Source organism: Elephas maximus, chromosome 8 (assembly GCF_024166365.1).
Source record: "Elephas maximus indicus isolate mEleMax1 chromosome 8, mEleMax1 primary haplotype, whole genome shotgun sequence".
NCBI classification, from domain to species: Eukaryota; Metazoa; Chordata; class Mammalia; order Proboscidea; family Elephantidae; genus Elephas; species Elephas maximus.
The window spans coordinates 82,627,740-82,651,811 of record NC_064826.1 but is presented as its reverse complement, the minus strand read 5'-3'; the positions used below and the strand labels follow the sequence as shown (position 1 = coordinate 82,651,811).

General features: G+C 38.6%; 1 protein-coding gene across 3 annotated transcripts in view; it reads right to left on the bottom strand.

Moving 5' to 3' along the window:
• DNAH11 (dynein axonemal heavy chain 11) overlaps nucleotides 1–24,072 on the bottom strand; it is a 368,316-nt gene that overhangs the window by 215,743 nt on the left and 128,501 nt on the right. For all 3 annotated transcript variants that reach the window (XR_007518405.1, XM_049893431.1, XM_049893432.1), the window contains exons 32-40: nucleotides 23,702–23,862; nucleotides 19,226–19,382; nucleotides 18,958–19,103; nucleotides 13,774–13,890; nucleotides 11,083–11,221; nucleotides 7,128–7,220; nucleotides 5,390–5,584; nucleotides 4,417–4,494; nucleotides 1,765–1,897 (exon numbers count right to left, since the gene is read on the bottom strand). Coding sequence is in view for 2 of the 3 variants with exons in the window: in XM_049893431.1 (XP_049749388.1) it covers nucleotides 1,765–1,897; nucleotides 4,417–4,494; nucleotides 5,390–5,584; nucleotides 7,128–7,220; nucleotides 11,083–11,221; nucleotides 13,774–13,890; nucleotides 18,958–19,103; nucleotides 19,226–19,382; nucleotides 23,702–23,862 (1,219 nt within the window). In the remaining variant the exon portion in view is untranslated. The remainder of the gene's footprint in view (nucleotides 1–1,764; nucleotides 1,898–4,416; nucleotides 4,495–5,389; nucleotides 5,585–7,127; nucleotides 7,221–11,082; nucleotides 11,222–13,773; nucleotides 13,891–18,957; nucleotides 19,104–19,225; nucleotides 19,383–23,701; nucleotides 23,863–24,072) is intronic.

Here is a 24,072-nt window from a genome sequence, read left to right as displayed (position 1 = left end):
ATCTGAGCTGCTTTCACAGATTTTCGGCATGAACAGACACCACTCACTCTCTGCCACAGTTCTTTATGAAAAGGCAGAAGCTAGGCTAAGAGAGTAAATCCTGATTGCCCACGGATGCAGGGAATAGTATATGCAAGATAAGAGTATGGAGAATGCACTACTTTAGATAGGGTCAACAGGGAAGTGTTTTCTGGTGTGGCATTTGACCAGACGCTTAAATAACATAAGCAGCAAGCTGCACAGATAAGTGGAGGAAGAGTGTTGTGGATGGACAGAATACCAGGTGCAAAGGCCCTGTGATAGGAAGATGCTTGACATGTTCAAGGAACAACAAGGAGGGCAGTGTGAATGGATTATAAGTAGTAAGTGAAGGGCCAACCTACCAATCAGTTCCAATTGAGTAGAATTGTGACTCACGGTGACCCCATGTGTATCAGGGTAGAACTGTGTTCCATGGGGTTTTCAACGGCTGTTTTTGGCAGGATATTGCCAGGCCTTTCTTCCAAGGCACCTCTGAGTGGGCTTGAACCTCCAACCTTTTGGTTAGCAGCCCAGCGTGTAAACCCACCCAGATTCTCCAAGTGAAGGCCATAGAGCAGGAAATGAGGTCAGAGATAGGGAGAAGGGGTCTAATCACATAGAGTCTTGTAGGTCAAGGAAAAAGGTTGGATTTTAAGGATGATGGGAACCCACTGGAAATTGGAAGCAGAGAAATAACATTTCAAAGAAAGCCCTCTCTCTGCTGTTTGGAAAATAGACTGCAGGGAAGCCAGTGAGGGGACTACTGAAGGACAGGCAAGGGATAATGGTGGCTTGAATCAATGTGGTAGTTACAGAGGAAATGAGAATTATTATCTGTATATATAGTAATATATATCCTACTATAAAAAAACATACTCGTTGCCATCGAGTCGATTCCAACTCATAGCGACCCTATAGGACAGAGCAAAGCTGCCTCATAGGGTTCCCAAGGAGTACCTGGTAGATTCAAACTGCCGATCTTTTGGTTAGCAGCTGAGCTCTTAATCACTGTGCCACCAGGGCTCCATATCCTACATATAAATATATATATATCTCCTATAGGGTTTGCTGTTCAGTTGGATCTAGGGTGTGAAAAGGAGGGAGGCTTTAAGAATGAGGCCAAGGTTAGCACACTTTCTGAAATGGGCAGTAATAACAGATTTTAACAAAGGGATGTGCTTTTGTCTACAACTACTTTCAGGGCAAGAAACATGACTCCTGGACCTTTGTACCTGGCCCCTATAATAGCACCTTTGAGCCCTGGAAGTACAGTGGTTAAGAGCTCAGCTACTAACCAAAAGGTCAGTAGTTCGAATCCACCAGCCGCTCCTTGGAAATCTTTTGGGATAGTTCTACTCTGTCCTATAGTGGCGCTATGAGTCCGAACCGACTTGACGGCAGTGGATTTGTTTCTTGTTTTTTAATTAGGTACCTTATAAATGTCCCCTGAGGCATTCACATTGACTTCTCTGTTGGCTTATAGGGAGCCCTGACATAACTGATGTTGGATAAAATGCACAGCTCCAAATACGAATATGCTGAATGCAAATCGACCACTTATTCAAGTCTCTTTTTAATTTATAGGTTATAAATGCTGTTGTGATCTGCTATATTTCCAATAACCCAGACAGATAAACACATATAAATCTGTGGCTATGACTAAAATTGGCTTGAACTGAAAAACGGCATTCTGGATAGAAAAAAGGAAATTTTTAGCACTTCAAAAGAGGAAACACTACTTGCCATCTTTCCATTCTCGGGTAGCATGATGTATGAAACCAAAGAGTTCATCTGTTGTCACAGCTTTAGGGTTTAAGTCATTCCAAACGGGTTTCTGTCTCATGCTAACATATGTTCGGTTCAGTGTTCTCAAAATCTGAGGCGAAGAAGAAAAGGAGCTGAGAAAATTAATATTAATTTAAGCCAAATGCAACGAAAAGATTTCTCATGGATTTTTCTCACTCATTATAGATTCCTAGACATTCTGTGTGTACTAAGATTGAAAAGGAAACCCTGGTGGCATAGCGGTTAAGTGCTACGGTTGCTAATCAAAAGGTTAGCAGTTCGAATTCACCAGGCGCTCCTTGGAAACTCTATGGGGCAGTTCTACTCTGCTCTGTAGGGTCACTAAGAGTTAGAATCGAGTTGATGGCAACCAGTAAGATTGAAAATGGGGAGAAATATACATATGCAAATTTCTGTTGTCATCTTGAAAAAATTACTGCCACAATTCTTCAGTGGGACAGAATCAGTTCACCTGATTCTTTGAATGACTTCGATTGGATTAAGTCACTTTATCATTTGAGAATTTTAGTCTTGTGTACAAAGTGACAGGCTGTATGCAATTAAGCGTACATTCATGCTTATAAAATACACCCTGCCTGAACTATTTCTATCAGTTGTTCTCAAAATTCAGAGTGCATCAGAATCACCCCTGGAGGGCTTCTTAAAACACAGGTTGCTGGTGCCAACCCCAGAGTTACTAACTCAGTAGGTCTGGGATGGGGTTGATAATTTGCATTTCTATCAAGCTGCCAGGTGATGCCAATGATGAGGGTCCAGGCATGCTTGAGACCTAGTGATGGACGGCAGTGGTTCTAGGCCAGAGACTGTTAGCACTGTGGGGAGGGGGTTCTGTTACAGGCATCTGGTGAGTAGAGGGCCAAGGATGCTGCTACACATCCTACAATGCACAGGATAGTCCCTACCACAAAGAGGTATCCGGTGTCAGCTGAGGCTGAGAAACCCTGATCTAGATAATTGAGGAAAAGAAGGCTTGAGGATAAGAACTCACTTGGTAGGTGCCCAATGTGTGTCCATTTAATTAATTGATGTCTTAACCCAAATATCTATTCCAAACTATACTTTCTGCTTTCTCCAAAATGTCATGGCTTTTGTTTTTTAGATATTTATCATCCTGACCTACTCACAGGGGTTTTGAAAGACTGCTAAACAATTGCCAAATACTGTGGAAGATGAAGTTGCTAAATAGCATGGCCCTGAGCTTCAGTGCTCTCATTATATCAACTTAAATAAATGTTGAATAGAACAGAATTGGAGATGACTAGATGAAAGAAATTGAATGCCTTAGGAATATTAAACTTATATTTTTAGAAACCATTAATCTACTGGAAATTATAGAATTTAATTTTATCCCTCCTTGAACCCTGGCCTACATCTGAAACTTACTCTAACAAAATAATTATAGGTCTCTCAGTTATCTGCTTTAATATTTCAATTATTGCATTTTTTTCACTAGAAAAATCCCCATACAGAGCTTCCTTTCACAAGTGTACCACTTCGGGTTCTGATCTAAATGCTGGCAAGTTCTATATACACCCATGCTCTTAAGACTCATTTGATTTATTTTTAGTCATTGGCTACTCAATATGTTTATACGCAAGCACTCTGAATGAAAAGACATGCAGTTCTGCATATACTGTCTGCCAAACAAGAAAATAAGTATGTTGCCAGGACTGTCAGTAAGACCAAACGAAATCAAGCAGTGAACTAAAAATGGGGATAATAATACCCATAGCACATCACCACTGCATGCAGTAAATCCTATGTAATGCACCTAGCATTAAAACAAAACAAAACCTAAACCCGTTGCCATCGAGTTGATTCTGCCTCACGGTGAATAAACTGAATGCTGTCGAGTTGATTCCGACTCACAGCAACCATATAGGAAACTGCTCCATAGGGTATCCAAGGAGCGGCTGGTGGATTTGAACTACCAACCTTTTGGTCGGCAGCCACAGCTCACCATAGCTCTTAACCGCTGTGCCACCAGAGCCCCTCACAGTGAATAGATATCCCAAAAAGATGTTTTTTGTTGTCGTTGTTGCTTTCCGCTCTTTTTTTTGTTTTGGCCCTACAGAGGGCTATATTTCTGAGAAAATATTGAAGAAAAATATTTGGGGTTGTTTTTCTTAATGATGTGGGGCAGAGAATCAAGGATGGCTTGAGAAAGGTAAGAAAGTAGTTTTGATAAATGTGGGTAGGGCTAATCAAATTTTGTAGACCAGATATTTTATTCCACAATCTCTTAGGATGTTTGCCTTGGATAAAAGAGTTCAGATATAATGATATTAATGAAAGGTGCAGAAAGTAGATGGCATAATTCTAAATGCAAGAATAGGGTGCTAAATCTCTCATGTGGAAAGCCCAATCTTCAACTCAGTTTACTTAACCTGTGTGAATGCAATGTTCTATTTGCTACTCTACCCCCAGGCCAATAGTGTCACCTGATCAAAAAGACTCAGATTATAACCCAAAATGATGGCAGGCTTCACTGAGGGGAATTCTTTTAAACAACACTGAAAACAGGCAAAAAAAAAAAAGAAGAAGAAAATGTTCCTTTCACAGCTGAAAGCAAACAATTGACAACTATACCTTACTTTTTCCTGTGCCTGCATTGCCAACCACAAAGACAGAGTGCCGCACCGCCAAGAGTTCCTCAAGCTGGACCACCTGCAGGTCAAACAGTTGGTCACTGGTTTCCTTTAATGAATTGCTGATAAAAAGACAACCTACCCATTGTTGTCCAATTTTTCTTTCCTTACAACCCACGCCAGCCCCTACTGATATTATATTTCAGGTAAAGTTAAAATCAACTACAAGTTTGAAGTAAAGAATTGTTTCTCCTGGATCCCCACAGAGAACACAGGAGTGAGAATTATGTCAAACTATTACTCATGGAGTCACTGAAGCAGGCAGAGAAGTTCTGGTCATGGTTAGGCGTTACCTGTTACAAAACCAAATGACCCTTCATGAGGTGCTGAACCAAATTTTCATATGGGCAATGAAATATCATCATCTACAACTGAGTAATGACATATCCCTTAAAAGATCTAAAATGGATGCTATTGTATATTTTTAATGTCCATATATTCACTAAGTCCAAATCTGGACAGGCATATGTACAACCCATTGATTTGTCAGGTAATATCTTCATAAGTTATTCTCATATATATTGACATCCCTCCCCCCCCCATTAAAAGCGTGTACTAATGATTTTATTCCCATCTTTTTCTAATATGGAGGGAAGAGAGAACAAAATACATTCCTGGTACATGTCACCAAGAATCTGTAAGTTTTATAAACTAATTAATGGCATACTTACCATTTAAAGCCATGACTTAATCATATCTATGTTTTCACCTTCTCACAGAGTGAAATAACTAAAATTATTTGCTTATATTTACTTTAGTAAAGACTGTCACATTAGGATGTCTTTAAAGTACATATTAAGATCAAATTAAGGTCAGTGTAACGTAAGCTGATGTTTCGATTTAGTAGCACTCAACTTCAGTGATTTTCACTGAAAATCTAGAAGCCTGCCATGAAAAGTCAATGCTCCTTTTACTTTGAGGATGAAGCTCTCCTCAGGCTGCAGGCGGAGCTCCAGGGTGGACTGCCTGACCATCTGTTCAAAGTCTGGTGCCCTCCTCCGGGGCACATCCAGTGCAGGGAACAGGTCACCAACGAGGCCCAGGAACACCGGGATGTCATCGGTCACTATTTTAGGCATATTGAAGTCCCTCAATGCTCTCATGAGTATCTAGACAGGAGAACAGAAAACATTTTATTAAAAAGCCAATACAAGGTCTAACCAACACCTACATAGCTAAAGAAAGTTATTTTTAATCCTCTTCTCCAAAGCACAAGATATTGATGCTGTTCTCTACTAAGATGGTGTCTATGTATTAAAAAACAAACAAATAAAAGCCAGTTGCTGTTGAGTTGACTCTGAATCATGGTGACCCCATGTTGGTCTAAGTAGAACTATCCTCCATAGAGTTTTCAATGGCTGATTTTTTGGAAGTAGATGGCCAGGACTTCCTTCTGAGGTGCTTCTGGGTGGACTCAAACCACCAACCTTTCCGTTAGCAGCTGAGCACGTTAGCCACCTGCACTACCCAGGGACTCTGTTTGTTCTATCTGTAGAAAGGTTAAATGCTTACACATCAACGTATCGTGAGATACAACAAATAAACCTCAGAATAGGATCAGTGAGGAGGCCCTGCCTCTTCCCTGCCAATGATCTGTTTCTGATCTTGAGAAAGTGTCTGAGGCTCTTCTCTCCTTAATATACAAACTCCAGGATATAAATTAACCCGTCCCATCAGACCATTTTGTCCAAGGTAGTCTGAAAACCTGAGAATGATAAATCTAAACATTTTTAAGTTTGGTTTTTTTGTTCTGTACTGGCTGAAAATCAAAGAGGGCTTTAGATTTTAAAAGCAGTAACTCAAAAATCAGGGCGACTCTTACAGGAGTGTGCCAACAACGATAACAATATCGCCGGAGAATAAGTAAATGAGAGAAGACCTTGAGTTAATCATGAATTGTGACTAAGAGGAAAAGAGAGCAATACTGGAAAAGTAGAAAATCACATAATAAAAAATCTCTTAAAAAAAAAAAAAACTCATAGCAATAGTTTTTTTTTTTTTCTATTGTTTAAGCTATATTAAAAAAAAAATATATAATTGCTCTCACCATTTAATAAGGAATAATGCATGAGGCAACTGTTACTTTTTCTCCCCAGGAAGGACAGCAGAAATTGCCCTAGGAGCTCTGAATAACCAACAAAACATTTTATTGGTGTGCTGGCAACCATCTTTCCTGTTCTGTTCTTCACGCCCACTCTACAGCCCATGAAATGAACATACATTTTCCATTCGATTATGTCTTCGCTGACTTTTTCAGGATTAATATCCCAACTCAATCGTGTTTTCCAAATGTTCCTCATAGGAAATCAAACAGTGATTACTGAATTACTTGATTATAACCTTCAAAATACTTTTTGTGGCTAATTTTTCAAAAGCACTTATAAAATCACATTTTATTTCCTATATTTATATTCTTGTCGGAAACCCTGGTGGTGTAGTGGATAAGTGCTACGGCTGCTATCCTTGTACTCAAGAACACTTGTGACCTTTTATAATGTAAGAAATGCCAGTCCTCAAAATACCCTACATTTAAAAATAGACAATGTTTTTTGGAAGTCATGCTAGACATAATGCACCGTCCTGGTATATTCTTCCATTTGTATGGGACCATTTAGCTTCTCATTCAACAAAATCACATTAGCATAGCAGTACCTGATCTTCAGGTCTATTTTTATCTCCTCGTTTCAGAGAGCCAGCTACGACCAAGACAGATTTAATAGCACGAAGTCCCCAATCATAATGATCCTGAAATCAAAATATAGGTACACTCTCAAAAATTTTACAAGAGACTTAAGATTCTCATTTCCACAAGTAAAAGCCAAAAGTGAAAAAGAAGAGTTCAGATAAACACACATGTTAAGGATTTAAGACAGTATCTTCATCTCTTCATTGAAATTCTGAAAACCATCTCCCTGCAGTGTCTTTCGGCTTCTTCGGCCTACTTCTCTGCCTCTGTCAGCAAATCTTTTCCTCCTATGGCATTTAATTGAAGCATTTGCTCAAGGCTCCACCACCTCCCATGCTTTTGTTTCAATAAACCTGCTAACTTAGGAGCTACACTACCATGTTTTCACCTCCAACCATAAGCATTCAATAAACCTGCTAACTTAGGAGCTACACTACCATGTTTTCACCTCCAACCATAAGCATATTTCTCCAAATGCCCACTGACCACCTTGATAGCCCATCCTTTTCCAACCTTTCATTTCTAATTACCCTAATTACTTCTAATCATTTACTTGCCCCTGCCCTGAAACTGATAATACTGTAAAAACTGAAATAAATTCAATTATAAACCAGTACCTCTTCAAGACTTCCATTTTATCCCTAATAAAGATTTTTCCCATAGGCTCTGAGCTCCTGGAGTACAAATACCATAGTTTATTCACTTTTGTCTTCTAGGTTTTAGAACAGGGTGGGTGCTCATAAAGGTTTGTTGAATTACCTAACTGGTTAGATGTGAGTGGTTATAACAGTTAATTTTATGTGCCAAATTGGCTACACTCTGGTCAAAAACACATCTAGATGTTGCCGTGAAGTTATTTTGTAGATGTGGTTAATATTTATGATGAGTTAGCTTTAAGTAACAGAAATTATCCTTGACAATGTGGGTGGGCCTCATCCAATCAGGGGAAGGCCTGAAGAGCAAACACACACATACACACACACCCCACAGAGGAACGGTCCCTCTCTGAAATGTCCCTCAGCTGTGCATGTGGTAAAGTCAGTCTCTCAAAAGCTTCAGTGTTGTCATCTATGAAGAGGCAGATAAATGTTAAGTAGGTATACTTTACAAGGCTGCTGTAGGAGTAAAATGAACTAATGTTACTGTAAATACAAATGTTTTGTGGGCAGGGAAACAATGCATACATGTATAAATATGTCCTCTAATCCATTACTTGATAATAAAATCAATGTAGTGGGTATTGACCATCATTTTTGGATAACAAAATAGAAGGAAATTACCACGGTGCATTGCAAATAAAGTGGCAAAAATTTTTGTTTCTGTTGTGCATACATGTGTGCGCGTGCGTGCTGAGTTTCCACAGAAAATGTATTTTTCTTTACTGTGGCTCATGATCAGAATAATCAGATGGGGGTTTCCAGAGGGAAGGAGAGGAGGAAGACCAGACTTTAGAAGGCAGGAGGTTGAGGGGCCAAATCATGGCAATAATAGCTCAAAAGGAGGATGCAAAAAAAAAAAAAAAAACTGAACACAATGTAAGAGGATATAGTGACCTTCCCAAACATTTAAACATTGCAAAAAACTGCTAAAATAATCTTCACCGCTTCCATTATGTCATTCCTTTGGCCAAAAACGTCCAGCGATATATATCGAGGAGACTTAAGGAAGGGTCTCAAACAGATGTATATACACCAAAGTTCATTGCAGCATTATTCACAATAGCCAGAAGGGGAAGACAACCCAAGTGTCCATCAACCGATGAATGGATAAACAAAATATGATATTTTCATACAATGGATTATTAATCAGCCAGAAAGAGAAATGAATTTCTGACACATGCCACAACACGAACGAACCTTGAAAACATTATGCTGAGTCAGATACAAAAAGACAAATATTGTATGATCCCATTGACATGAAATATCCAGAACAGGCAGATGCATGGGGACAAAAATTTATTGGTGGTTACCAGGGACTGAGGGAAGGGGGAATAGGAGTTATTGGTGAAAGGATGCTAAGTTTCTGTTTGGGGCAATGAAAACTTTGGAAACAGTGATGGTGCTGGCATAACATGGGGTATGTAATTAATGTCACTGAATTGTACCCTTAAAACTGGTTAAAATGACAAACTTTTGGTTATATATATTTTACCACAATAAAATTTTTTTAAAAAGGGAAACTTCCAATGATTCTTCTCAATCATCCCTGCAGCTTAGTAAACGTGCCAATGAACTGTGTCCTAACTCAGCTCTTCTGTCCTGGCCGGGTCTCTTTTTCCCTCACTTCATGCAGGCAATTTCTCTGAATTGGAGAACTCTTTCTTTCCCTGTTTTCCCTGTAGTCCCAGCAACTTCCTCTTGTAATTGGTTATAAGTGTCTTAGAAAGGATTAGAAAAACCTGAACTCAAATCTTGCCTCCAACACTTGCTAGCTGTAGACTTTGGGTAGTTACTTCACTCAGTTTCCTCATCTTTAAAATGGGGCTAACAATACCAAACTCATAAACCTGTGAAGATTTAAAAAGATAATACATGGTACCTGCTCCATAAATATCAGTGCCCTTTTTCCTTGAAATTCCAATAATCTTCTCATCCTCTATTTTCTTCCAATTTTTATTTCATGTAAATTGAATCTCCTAAGCAAGTTATCTGAAGTCAGAAATCTGGCTGTTTGTTTCATTTGTTTTATATCTTACCCCTTTCATCACTGTCAGCAATAAACACACTTCTTAGATATAGTAGATGCTCACTCAGTGTTTAAATATTACTGGATAGATGTGGTTGCATTTCATGTTCCCTGGGTTCAATGACATTTTTTTTTCTAACTTTTCCCATTATAAAATTAAAGTGGACTCATTATTTATAAAAAGAGAATATAAACAAGAATGGAGAGGAAAATAAAAATACTCATAATTTTACTACACAGAGACAGCCAGAAAAATTACAATATATTTTCTAGTCATTTTATATGTATATTAAAACATATAACATAAAACATACAAATTTTAGATCCCATCTACTTTTTGTATATAACACTGTCATATTTCTCCATAATATTAAAGTTGGCATGATTTACCAAAAAATATAAGTGAGTAGTTATTAATACATGAATTAATACAACACGAATTCCTCTCTTAGGTTTCAAATCTCACCCCAACAATGGGCCACTTAAAACAGGCACATCTGGCAGCATGAGTAGCTAGGTGGTTCTAGCTGTGCTGTCCTAGTACTTTCATTCTGGAACAGCTGCAGAACAACATCACCAGGAATTAATGAAGGGCTACCAAAGGACACAATGCCAAAAGTGACCACAAAGCTGAATGTAAAAATACTGCATGCAATTTTTGTAGCACATCAGCAGCCTTGCTGATCTGCAAGAAGCTCATGACTAGAGGATGCAGAGAGAGTGTGTTAAGTTGGATCCATTTCAGGGACTAGGAAATTGTAGAGCAAAAGTACAGGGGAAAAAAAAAAATGCCAACCTTCAAATAAAGGATTAACAACAAATGAGAAAAAATTTAAGTTAGCATTTCTTGAGATGTTCTTCAGAAAATCAAGTCAGCTTTCCCTTGCAACATTCTTTCCCTCTCTTACTAGAAAATAATATTTTCACCAAGAAAGGGAGGCATCAGAAAATTCCATTTATAATAATAAAGTTTAAAGAAGTCACATAGCCCACTGGCAAAGAAGTATTAAATACAAATGAAACATTAGAATCAAAAGGCTTCCAAATTTAATTTCTGGAAAATATTAAGAACTGTAAGATACAGATTTTTAACATTTTATGGAAACTATAACTTTTTTTATAACATTACCCTTAATGTCTAACTGTAACATGAATGATAAATTACTCAGCATCTACATTTCAAAGCTGTTTTAATGTGATGCGAAAATCAAGAAAAAGTAACAACAGACCCCTCACCTGCTTGGAAAGGAGCTCCCTGCAGAGCCTGTACAATGTAATGAACTTTCGGGCTAACGAGCGCGCGTCCACAAAACCTTCAGCAACTAACATGATTTCACAGATTAGCTCAATGTCAGGGGCCACCATAGCACAGGGTCTAAAAAGTAAATACAAAATTGAGCTTTAAAATGTGACAAGTTAATAAGTACAAATTGCCAAAACCAAGTGATTAATTTGTACCAACATTCTAACCATTCTCAAGTAGGTCCCAATTACCTCTCTCAATCACAGTTAACAAGACGCTTCACTTCAACTAAAAAATGTCCAATTAGTTACTGGAGATACAGAAAAAAAGATGAAAAGTCTGAAAATGGAGGAAGCCCCATTATGGGAGTTTAAATAAAACCCGTGGGTACATTCTGCAAACTTTAGTGCAGAAATATGAGCAGTGGCATCTTGTGCCAGGGGCCGGCCTTCACCTGTGGCCAACAGTGTGCTGGTAAATGATTAACAATGGGCTTTCCAAAAAATAGCTTTTGCTGGCTTCCATGGCAAGTACTCCCACCATGGCCAATTTCAAGCTACCAACATGAGATCACTAAGCTTGCAGTTGGAAGGAGATGGGCGGTAGCACAATAAATATCTGAAGAGCATAAATATTAGTAAAATTTAGTACATTAATTAGGAAGTAATGACTTTTGAGCAGTTATTACCTTTATTTTTAATGTAGTATATTTAACTGTAGGTTTATATAATTTTATTTATGGCTGAGTTTAACTGGCTTGCAAAATTCATGAGAATTGAGCCATCAGCTCTAGCAAGCTAGTATGAGTCATTTCTAGCACACTAACTTGGATAGACTTCTAAGATGAAAACGTAGAAAAACATAGCTTTTAAATCCCTTTCTACTCTATCTCTGAAAATCATCCCCCAAAGATAATTGTCATTAACAACATCTGAAAACATTCCACTTCACTGAAGTCAAGTGCAAAGAAGGAACAAGAACAAATAAATAAAAGGCTAATATTTCCAGACTTCTTAAACATGCATTCCAATAATATTCATCCACCAGTTTTTCTAAATATAATTACAGTCTACTTCACACCTTTCTAATTTTTCAACCTAGACATTCCCCAGTCTCTGGAGGAGAACATCATACTTGATAAAGTACAGGGTCACTGAAAAAGAGGAAGACCCTCAATGAGATGGATTGACACAGTGGTACAACAATGGGCTAAGCATAATGATTGTGAGGATGGCGCAGGACTGGGTAGTGTTTTGTTCTATTGTACATAGGGTCACTATGAAATCAGAATCGACTAGACTGCATCTAACAACAACAAACATTCCTGAGTCTCCTTGGATTTAATCATTGAAAATCTCTTCTCTCTGAGCTGGCGCCTTATTTTTCCCCACATTTTTTGGTCTTCATCACGTGAGAGGTGAAGTAATGATGAAAGGTACATACAGCAAAGACTAGCAGATTTACTTATTTTATACTTGTATTAACTATCACAACTAATATTTACTAAGCATTTATTTCATACCATATAACCAAAAAACACCAAACCCATTGCTGTTGAGTTGATTCCAACTCACAGCGACCCTATAGGACACAGTAGAACTGCTCCCTAGGGTTTCCAAGGAATGGCTTCTGGATTCAAACTGCCAACCTTTTGGTTAGCAGCCAAATGCTTAACCACTGTGCTACCAGGGCTCCACAGGTCAGACAATAGGGCATGCTTAAAACAATTATGGGAGAGCCATGAGATGGACTATTTTGGAGCTATATAACATGATAATTTCAAAGAATTTTCAATAATATGATGAAATGCTTAGGTTAAAATATTAAGTGAAGAGAAACAAAAACTCTGCATACAGTAATATCTTAACTTCATAAGGTAGGCATTATAAACAAGACTAGAAAAAATACAATAATCATTATTTCTGGGTGGTGAATTAGTAAATTTTTTTCTTTATCCTCGTATTTCCCAAATGTCCCATTATTTGTGAAAATTACATTTATAATAAAAATATCATTACAAAAGAGCTATTATGAAATATTCAAAAGTACCATATGACTTTTTACATAAAATTATTAAAATAATTTTATAAAATTTTATAAAATAAAATTATTTATTTTATTGTTGTTGAGAATATACACAGCAAAACATACACCAATTCAACAGTTTGTACATGTCCCATTTAGTGACACTGACTACATTCTTCGAGTTGGGTAGCCATTCTCACCCTCCTTTTCTGAGTTGTCTCTCCCACATTAACTCACTGCCCCCTAATCTTTCAGTTGCTGTTGTCAGTTTGATCCCATATAGAGAGTTCTTAAAAAAGCATAATGTTCAAGGCAGACATAGTTTATTATTAAGTCAAACTATTGTTTGGTTTTAAGAAGACTTCAGGGGATATTTTTGGTTTAAGGTTTAAAGATAATCTCAGGGCAATAATTTCAGGGGTTTATTCAACCTTCATGGTTCCATGTAACTTTAAAATAATGATTTTGAGTCTTGGTTTCATTAATTCAAAATGTTTAATTTATCACAGTGAAATTTCTCTCTCTAAAGAGATTTCAAAGAGATACTAAGGGTTTTTCCACAGGAATGCTAGAACAAAACAAACCATCTAACAGTGCAAACCCACAACGTTAGGTGGCATGAGTGCGCCAGATGCTGAGCCACAAAGCACAACACTTGCCTGAAAAGTGCTTTGAGATTTTCCGGTAATTCTGTTCGACCAGCATATCCTGGATTCATAGTAATAAATATTCCGACTGATGGCTTCAGGGTGATCACTTCCCCAAGAAATACAAATCTACCATAAAAAGAATGTTGATGAAATTAAATGTGTTCATTGAATATGAATGCACATTGACAAATGCAAACCACTGCAAAATGCAAATTATTAGGAAGCTGTTTATTCTGTGCAATTTTCTTTAAAATTCATAGGCATACATATTTTAAATATGTTTTGAAGCATGTTTTTAAAAAATATTCTCCCTTCCCCCCAAGGAATTACAAATACGGGAAGTATTCTTTTATATTTTAGCCTTGCCATAGTGGGCTAGAATGTAAAAATGAGGTCTTAATATTTAATGAAAGGTGATAGCATCTTTGCCTCAACGTGGGCTACAATACTTGAATGGGCACTGCATAGAGAATGCCCAGGCTAAGAGGAGAAAATGATTCCCTACTTAGTCTTTACTTTGTCCTTCCTGCCTTCCCACCATTCCTTCCTTCCCACCTCCCACCCTCCTGCCACTCTTTCCTTCCACTCTCATATTCAACAAATATCTATTGAGTATTTCTGAGAGCAGAACAGTATGGTGGTTATGAGAACTAGCTCTGGAGTCAGACTCTGGGGGTTCAGAGACCAGCTCCATCTCTTTACGTGTATTAATCAGCCTCTCTATGCTCCAGTTCCCCTAACTAATAACAAAAAATAGGGATAATATTAGAAACCTTATTGGAGTATACGAGGATTAACATAACTAAGTGTACAATGCTTGGAACATGGTAAATATTCAACAGATGTTAGCTGTGACTATTCTGTCAGTACCGCTAGAAAGCACTGGAGGAACAGTGAAAGGTTTGCAAGGGCCCAGTTAGGCTATTGATGGCCAGGGCAATGACATGGTAAAGGGCTGTAGGAACAAAACTAAGGGACAAGTAGAAGAAAAATTTCAAATGGTGGTAGGTGAGACAAGTTTAAGGCTGATCTCTTGTTGAGAGTGGGGAGGGCTCAAGTAATGTATAAGAATCTTCAAAGAACAGAATTAGTTAAGGAACTGGGCCTATATTTCATAGTAGAATGGGAAAAGATAGAGAAATAAACTACAAGACTAAGAGCTGCTTAACCTGGTGCGGTCGAGTTGATTCCGACTCATAGCAAGCCTATGAGACAGAGTAGAACTGCCCCACAGAGTTTCCAAGGAGTGCCTAGTGGATTTGAACTGGTGACCTTTTGGTTAGCAGCCACCACTCTTAACCACTACACCACCAGGGTTTCCAAGAGCTGCTTAGATACTAGCTATTTAAGAACCAGTTGCAGTCAAGTCGATCTCGACTCAAGACAACCCCATGCCTGGCAGAGTAGAACTGTGCTCCATAGGGTTTTCAACAGCTGATTTTTTGGAATTAGACTACCAGGACCTTCTTCCAAAACACCTCTGGGTGGACTTGAACTTCTAACCTTTCAGTTAACAGCCAAGTGCTTAACTATTGCACCACCCAGGGACCCCAAGCTAATTAAGAGAGAGTGGATGTTGTATGGTCAGGGTAAGAATGGAGAAAATCATCATTCCACTGAATGTCAGGGTAGGGAAACAGGCCTGGAAGGGCTGCTCACAAGAAGGGAGGTGGCTACTGAGCAGAGTGACTGACTACTTGCATACACAGCAAGGGGAGCCACAAGTCTAAGGCATGGGCCTTGAGTGGGGAAAGCCAGCAAGATGTTGAAGGGCTTTCTGGTTGAGACATAGTTCCATCTCTTAAATCTTCAAGTACAGAGGGGACATAATAAACTTAGGAAATCATGAGGAAGTCTAAGTGTCTGCACATGGGCTTGCATACACAGATGAAGAAGTATGACTCACATACGTGCGTAACTGCATACAGAGGAGACCATCAAGAAATATGGTTGGTATCGGTGATTAGCAGGGGTGGGAGGGATGAGAAAAAGGGGTATCATTGATTAGGAAGCACTGTATCTGTTAACGGTTTGTTGTTTTTTAATTAAAAAAAAAATAATTAAGGTTGGGAATTTTCAGAAATCATGAACTTGCATAGGTCAATTACCTAAATATTCATAAAAAAGGATGGCTCAAGTGACATCTGGGTTGCACTAAATAACGATTTTGGCTAGAACCTAGGTAAAATATGGCTAGGGTTCAAAGTACACAGATCTAGAGGCAGTCATTCTCATGGAACAAGCAGTATTATGTGGTTTAAAGTCAGGAAAGGTGTGTGTCAGGGTTGTATCCCTTCACCATACCTATTCAATCTGTATGCTGAACAAATAATCCGAGAAGCTGGACTATATGAAGAAGAACGGGGCATCAGGATTGGAGAAAGATTCATTAACAACTTGTGATATGCAGATGACGCAAACTTGCTTGCTGAAGGTGAAGAGGACTTGAAGTACTTACTGATGAAGATCTAAGACCACAGCCTTTTGTATGGATTATACCTCAATATAAAGAAAACAGATATCCTCACAACTGGACCAATAAGCAACATCATGATAACAGAGAAAAGACTGAAGCTGTCAAGGACTTTGTTTTACTTAGATCCACAATTAACACCTGTCTTAGTCATCGAGTACTGCTGTAACAGAAATACCACAAGTGGATGGCTTTAACAAAGAGAAGTTTATTTCTTCACAGTAAAGTAGGCTAAAAGTCCAAATTCAGGGCTTCAGCTCCAGGGGAAGGCTTTCCCTGTCAGCCTTCTCATCAATCTTCCCCTGGACTAGGAGCTTCTCTGCGCAGTGACCCGAGGTCCAAAGGATGTGCTCTGCTTCTGGCACTGCTTTCTTGGTAGCATGAGGTCCTCCCCCGCCCCCTCCACTTCCATTTTCTTTTGATCTCCTGAGAGATAAAAGGTGGTACAGGCTGTAACCCAGGGAAACTCCATATACGTCGGATCAGGGATGTGACCTGGATAAGGGTGTTACGATCCTACCCTAATCATCTTTAACATAAAATTACAATCACAAAATGGAGGACAACCACACAATACTGGGAATCATGGCCTAACCAAGTTGATACAAATTTTGGGGGGACACAATTTAATCCATGACAACACCCATGGAAGCAGCAGTCAAAAAATCAAAAGATGCATTGCATTGGGCAAATCTGCGGCAAAAGACGTCTTTAAAGTGTTGAAAAGCAAAGATGTCACCTTGAAGACTAAGGTGCACTTGACCCAACCCACGGTTTTCAATCGCCTCAGTTGCATGTGAAAGCTGGCCAATGAATAAGGAAGACCAAAAAAGAATTGATGCCTTTGAATTGTGGTGCTGGCAAAGAATATCAAATATACCATGGACTGCCGAAAGAATGAGCAAATCTGTCTTGGAAGAAGTATAAGCAGAATGTTCCTTAGAAGCAAGGATGGTGAGACTATGTCTTACACGCTTTGGACATATTATCAGAAGGGATGGTTCCTGGAGAAGGACATCATGCTTGGTAAAGTAGAGGGTCAGTGAAAAAGAGGAAGACCCTCAGTGAGATGGATTGAAACAGTGGTTGCAACAATGGGCCCAAGTATAAGGATTATGAGGACGGCGCAGGACCAGCCAGTGTTTCATTCTGCTGTACACAGGGTCGCTGTAGGAACTAACTTGACGACACCTAACAACAACAACAGTATTCAAAGAGGAAAGGACCTAATTTTTCTAACTTGGCATTAGAAGAGGCAGGTAATGCAACAGACCTCTGGTCGTAGGAAACTAATATCCCAAGGCCTACAAGATGGAAGGATTAAGAGGTTTTTTAGGAGGTGGAAACATCCAGATACATCTAATGATCAACTGGAAACTTCCACAATCGCTTCATAGTTCCAAGGGGCTAGGAAATCTTTCCCTGATGGGGAGATTTAATATGCTTCCGTGGACAAGATAGCCAGCTGAGCAAAAATAGTCTTAAAAAGGGGGTTGGGGGAATGGATAGGCCAGATAAATGAGGTTGCAATGTACATAAAACATGTTTCAACAAGAACCAAAATTGTGTTGTGTACTACAATATTTAATTTTTCAAATTAGGCCATCAAACCTTAAGTGCCAGTTGTGTTTTGTTTTTTGGAATGTGATATGTTGAAAAGAGGTCAGGTTTTGGATATATTTTTAAAGTTTTTGGCTGTAGCTAGAAGAATGGGAAGGTGCAATCCACTGGCGTGGGCACAACTAGTAAAGCAGGTGTTGGTAGGACGGCCAGGATTTTTATTTTGGATATGTTAAGTATGAAATGCCTATGAGACATCAAGTGGAGTCTTGAGCCCTATCAGGGAGTTATTTACACGAGTCTATAGTTCAGGGAAAAAGCCTGGACATGGGGTACACGGCAGCATACAGATGGTTTTTATAGCCGAGACTGGATAAAAACAAGGGAGAAATGTAGATGGAGAAAGGAAGAAATCCAAAGACTGAGTTCTATGATATTCAATACTGATAGGTCAGGACATAATAATAATAAAAATTGAAAGCTAACATGTATAGGGTGCCTACTATGTGCCAGAGATTTGTCAAAGTGGCTTATGTGTTTTAACATATTTAACCATCATGATACCTAAAGGCAGACTATGCTTTCCCCCATTTTACAGATGAGAAGAAACAAGCAAAACAGAGTCTGTGAGGTAAGAGAAAAACTAGCAGAGTGGGGAGCCCTAGAACTCACATGAAGAAAGTGTGTCAAGCTAGAAAGGGGTGATCAATCATGCCAGGTAGAATAAAGACTGAGAATTGGTCACTGAAGTTAGCATCATAGAGCCTGGTTTATTTTTGAAGTGATTAAAGTAACACATTTGTTGTATTCACACCTTAGAAAAAGTAATAAAAATGGGAGGTTATTAAAAATAATTCTTCAGAAGACAGGCAGATGTAGCAACAGCCTGTCAAGGTGGGGTCTACTGAGTTATTTCATCTTACTTTTTCTCTTTGAAGTCTCTGTTGGTGCAAATGGTTGACGTGCTCATCTGCTAACATCCACAGACATCTTGAGAGAAGGCCTGGGATCTACTTCCAAAAAATCAGCCATTGAAAACCCTATGGAGCATAGTTCTAGTCTGACATACATGGGGTCACCATGAGTTGAAATCAACTCTACAGCAACTTTTTTTTTTTTTTTAGTTTGTAATAATAGAAATAAGCAAACATGTCACTCACCTCTTTTTCTTGTTTCTGATGGCATCATGGATCATCTTTACTTGTACTGCCACCACTGACAGGACTTCTACAGCAATTCGATTGAACTCATCAAAGCAGCCCCAAGCTCCTGTCTGCACCAATCCCTTATAGATATTTCCTATGGACTAAATGATGGAGGCATTAAGAATTTACCAGAAGGTGATTTTAAGCTATTATTTGGAATCATTCTAAATTAGGAAAAATGTTGTTAGAAAACATTTTATACATTCGTTTATAACTAACTTACTTTGTAGTCCATCTGCTCCGAACAGTTGAATACATAAACCATCATGCCAAGGGCTCTTCCAAGATCTTTGGTGGTTTCTGTTTTCCCTGTGCCAGCTGGGCCAGCTGGAGCCCCACTCATGGTTAGATGAAGTGACTGAGTTAAGGTAATATAACACCTTTGAGCAATGGAAACACAAACATTATGGTCTAATAAGAGAGTTTTGTACAACATAAGGTGTAGTCAAAATTTCTTTGAAAGTTTAAGAAACCGAAGTCTAGAACGTATTGTTAGGTGCCGTCGAATCAGTTCCAACTCATACCAACCCAAGGAGTGGCTGGTGGGTTTGAACTGCCAACCTTTTGGCTAGCAGCTGAGCTCTTAAGCACCAGGGTTCCAGAATGTGTTAGCAGCACAAAATATTGATATGTTCCTGATTCATTCATGTCAATAATAAGAGAATATCATCTTTTATCAAGCTTATATTCTAGGTTGATTGTTTAAGAATAATGCAGAAGGATGAATTGCTTTATTTTCTTGATTCATATTTTAAGAGTTGTATATTTGAACAAATATTCCATTGCAGTAACACGTGATTTGTGATGTTATTGAATTTCTGATATTTCTAAGTAAAGATATTATTAACATGGAAGACAGTACCTTAATCTATTGTTTATAAAGGAAAAATAGAATACAAATCTGGATGATGAATGAATTAAACACTGACTTCATTAAACTGCTACTTAATATATTAAGAGATATGTAAATAGACATAAATACATAGCACACAAATAATCTATACTTATTTCAATGAATAAAACAAATATAACAGGACATAATTTATTATATTAAAATACATTTTAGGAATTCATTTTGAATCTGTTACTACATTCATTTAGATTACCATAATTTTTTTTTAACTGTGCTTTAAGTGAAAGTTTACAGCTCAAGTTAGCTTCTCATACAAAAATTTAGACATACTTTATTATGTGACCCTAGTTGCTCTTTCTACATTTATGACTGCACACTCTCCCTTTCCACCCCAGATTTCCCGTGTCCATTCAACCAACTCCTGCCCCTTTCCGCCTTCTTATCTCACCTCTGGACAGGAGCTGCCCATTTAGCCTCATGTATCTATTTGAACTAATAAGCACACTTTTCACTAGTATCATTCTAAATTTTATAGTCCAGTCTAATCTGTCTGAAGAGTTGACTTTGGGAATGGTTTTAGTTCTGGGTCAATAGAGAGCCCAGGGCCTATGTGTTCTGGGGCTCCTCCAGTCTCAGTGAGACTATTAAGTCTGATCTTTTTACTAGAATTTGAGTTCTGCACCCCACTTTTCTCCTGCCCCATCAGGGACTCTCTGTTGCATTCACTCTCAGGGTGGTCATTGGTGGTAGCCAGGTACCATCTAGGTTACCCAAATTCTTATATTTTCAGGAAAGACTCAGTTCTTAGACTGAGAACAATTGTGTAAAAAGAAAATTTAATACTTATAAAAGAAGCAAAAACTAACAAATGACAAGGACCTCACACAGGCTGGAGTTTCTGCAGCTGTATAAATTGTTTTTGTCTTGGTACAGACAGCAGATCCAATCGAAATATATCAGCATGGAGGCCAGAAGGCTTTGGGATTAGTGTCTACTTTGCCAATCATCAGATGTTAATCTTAAATGTCATTTGACATCAATATGCCTCACTTTCCTCAGTTTTCACCTCCATAAAATGAGGTTTACTGTAGGGATAAATTAAGAATGCAAAAGGTAAATGCCTTGGCAAATTTAAAGTGCTGTGCAAATAGAAGCAATTACTTACGAAAACGGCAAGTGTTTTTATGTCATATCTATCAGAAGTTTAAGTGCATCTTTCAATGAATATGGAAGTGGAAAGACCTCTGGACTAGAAATCAAAGGGCTTTTTGTGGTGGATACTGTCTCCAGTAATGTTTTCCTCTGGTTCCCGAGTTTTGGCTGGACATATGGCCACCCATGCCCCATTTCCCTTTTAGCCAGGAGTGACTGAGTGCCCAAGCTCTCATCAATGAGTTATATGCAGAAGTGATACATGCAACCCCTGGGACACCTCCTTAGCATGTCTGACCTGGGCTCTCTTCATCCCCTTTCCCACTGGCTGAAACAAATGTGGAAGTAACATTTAGGATGTCAGCTACCTACCAGCCTGTACTGCTGAACTACTCCCCTGGAGACTGTTACACAAGCAAGGCATCAGTGATTGTGTTATTTAAGCCATTGTATTTGGGGATCTCTCTGCAACAGCAGCTTAGTCTGAGCCCTCCTAACCAATACATCTTTGTTCCACCCAAGTCCGTCAATTGCAAGCTGGTTGACTTTAGTCTCTAAGTCTGCCCACATATGAAAGAGGAGACACCATGGGCCCTGTCTACCACACAAAACAAAAGTCAGCATCAAATGACACATAGTGAAAGTATCTGAAAAGTCTCATTATACTGATGTAAACAATTAGTAAATAATCCAAAGAATGACATGGAAAAGAAATGTATATAATGTAAACCTCTTGTCCAGCACTATTCACACTATCAAAATGCATATTCATCTCCTTCTACAACTTTCAAATAAACCATATAGTGATTTCTTAATTAGGAAGTTAATGAGCTATTGGTCTTCACATTGATAAATTCTAAAATGCCTCTTCCCTTCCTCTCCAGTCCCTTTGTTGCCTCCCTTTCTGTCTTGTCTATTCACAATAACTTGTATATAGTAGATTCCAAGCATTTACAGTTTGACTACTTTATATGATTTTGTTAAGCTGTAAATTTTAATACCTCACACTGAGGCAGAGGTACAAGAACAACCATAAAGCTAGTGAGTGAATCCCACCAACCTCCCAGGACAGCCATCATAACCCTGCTTTATAGACGTCTATTTGAAACTCTACAGTTTTATCCCCAGATAAATTTTATACTATAGCCATACTAGGTAAGTGGAGGCATTCCTATGATCTTTAGATGTAATTTCTCTTTCATGAATGTTAAGAATTAAAGGTGCTTTCTCCCACCAAATAAATCAGCAGAGATTGGAATACAAAGTTAAATAAATTCATGTCAAGGTTACATATCCTTTGTTGCTGTTAGTTGCCCTGGTGTCAGCTCTGATTCATGGTGACCTTATGTATAACAGAACGAAACAGTGCCTGGTCCTGCGCCCATCTTCATCATCATTGGCATATTCGAGTCCACTGCTGCAGCTGTTGGGTAGTGTATTCCAATCTAGGGGGCTCATCTTCCAGCACTATATCAAACAATATTCTGTTTTGTTCCATTAGGTTTTCATTGGCTAATTTTCAGAAGCAGATTGCCAAGCCTTTCTTCCTAGTCTGTCTTAGTCTGGAAGCTCTGCTGAAACTTGTCCACCAGGGGTGACCCTACTGGTATTTGAAATACCTGTGACATAGCTTCCAGCATCATAGCAACATGCAAACTACCACAGTATGACAAACTGACAGATGGGTGGTGGGGCATATCCTTATCCCTATAAATTTCTGACTCTGTGTATGTCTGTATATAAACATATATATATATATATACTTCGAGTCAATTGGCAATGAAATTTTAGTAATAGCAACCTCTTGTCTCCTTGATACGCTCTGGGCACACTGGCTTTCTGTCTATCCCTTGGACTTGCCAAGCTCATTCCCACCCTGAACTTCGTACTTGCCTTTGCCTCTCTCCGCCTTCCTCTGAGTTCCTTGTTATGATTTAGGTCTCAACTCAGGTAGCCTCTCACTAAATCTATATTAGGCTCTCCCTTGCAGACACCTTTTAATTTACTATCCTGTTTCCCTTTTGTTTAACTTACTATCCTGTTTCCCTTTTGTCATAGCACATAGTACCACCTAAAATTACTTTGTTAATTTATTTGTTTATTTTTCTTCTTCACCACCACTCAACTAGGAAGTTCTGTGAGAATAGGAACCTTGCCTTTTACTGAGGACTGTTAACCCAGATATCTAGAAGTACTTAGCACAGTGCTTCATTTAATGAATCTTATGTTCTCCCCTTTTCCTCCTTTCACTATATAACCCTTCAAAAATGAATTTGAACACAGTCAAGTGCTTGTTATTTTTACACTTCCAATAAAGGGATGCAAGAGGGCTGGTTATAGAGAATAGGGAATCACAGTATCAGGACGTTAGCCATGGATAACTGGGAAGAGTGGACTCTGAGCAAAGGTGCTGCCTTGAGCCACACAAGTCTGTTCACAAGCTCATCACTTATACATCATACAACTTCCGTAATTCTGTTTCTCTGATTTAGTTCTCTTTAGCTTGTCTCTAAATAAAAGTCAATATTTACTATCTTATTGACTCAGTTAATTTATACATGCTTTCACATGGTTTCCCAATTTGTTCATGATTTTCTCTCCATTCCTTTCCTTTTAATCTTATTCATCTCTGCCCATGCTAGGGGATGTTTTGGCTTGGTTTTTCCCATGACTTTCACTTAATATAATGATTACCTGTCTGTTAGTGGAGTGATCACAAGTCGAGGACTGTTTCCTAAGTATTCATAGAAGTACTGGAACTGGGCATCACAAATATTAACAAAGCAGTGTTTCTGGGTGTCCTCCCACTGGTGGCGAAGCTGAGATAGCCAAGCAAAAGCTTGGGGACTGACAACCTACAATCAGTGCACATTCATTATGTTACACATAAAAAGAAAAGAAATAACACTTGCGATTGAGTTGATTCTGACTCATGACCACCCCATGTGTGTACAATAGAATTACACTGCATAGAGTTTTAAAGGTTGTGACCTTTTTCCCAAGGTACTTCTAGGTGGGTTCAAATCGCCAACCTTTGGGAAGTAGTCAGGCACTTAACCGATTAC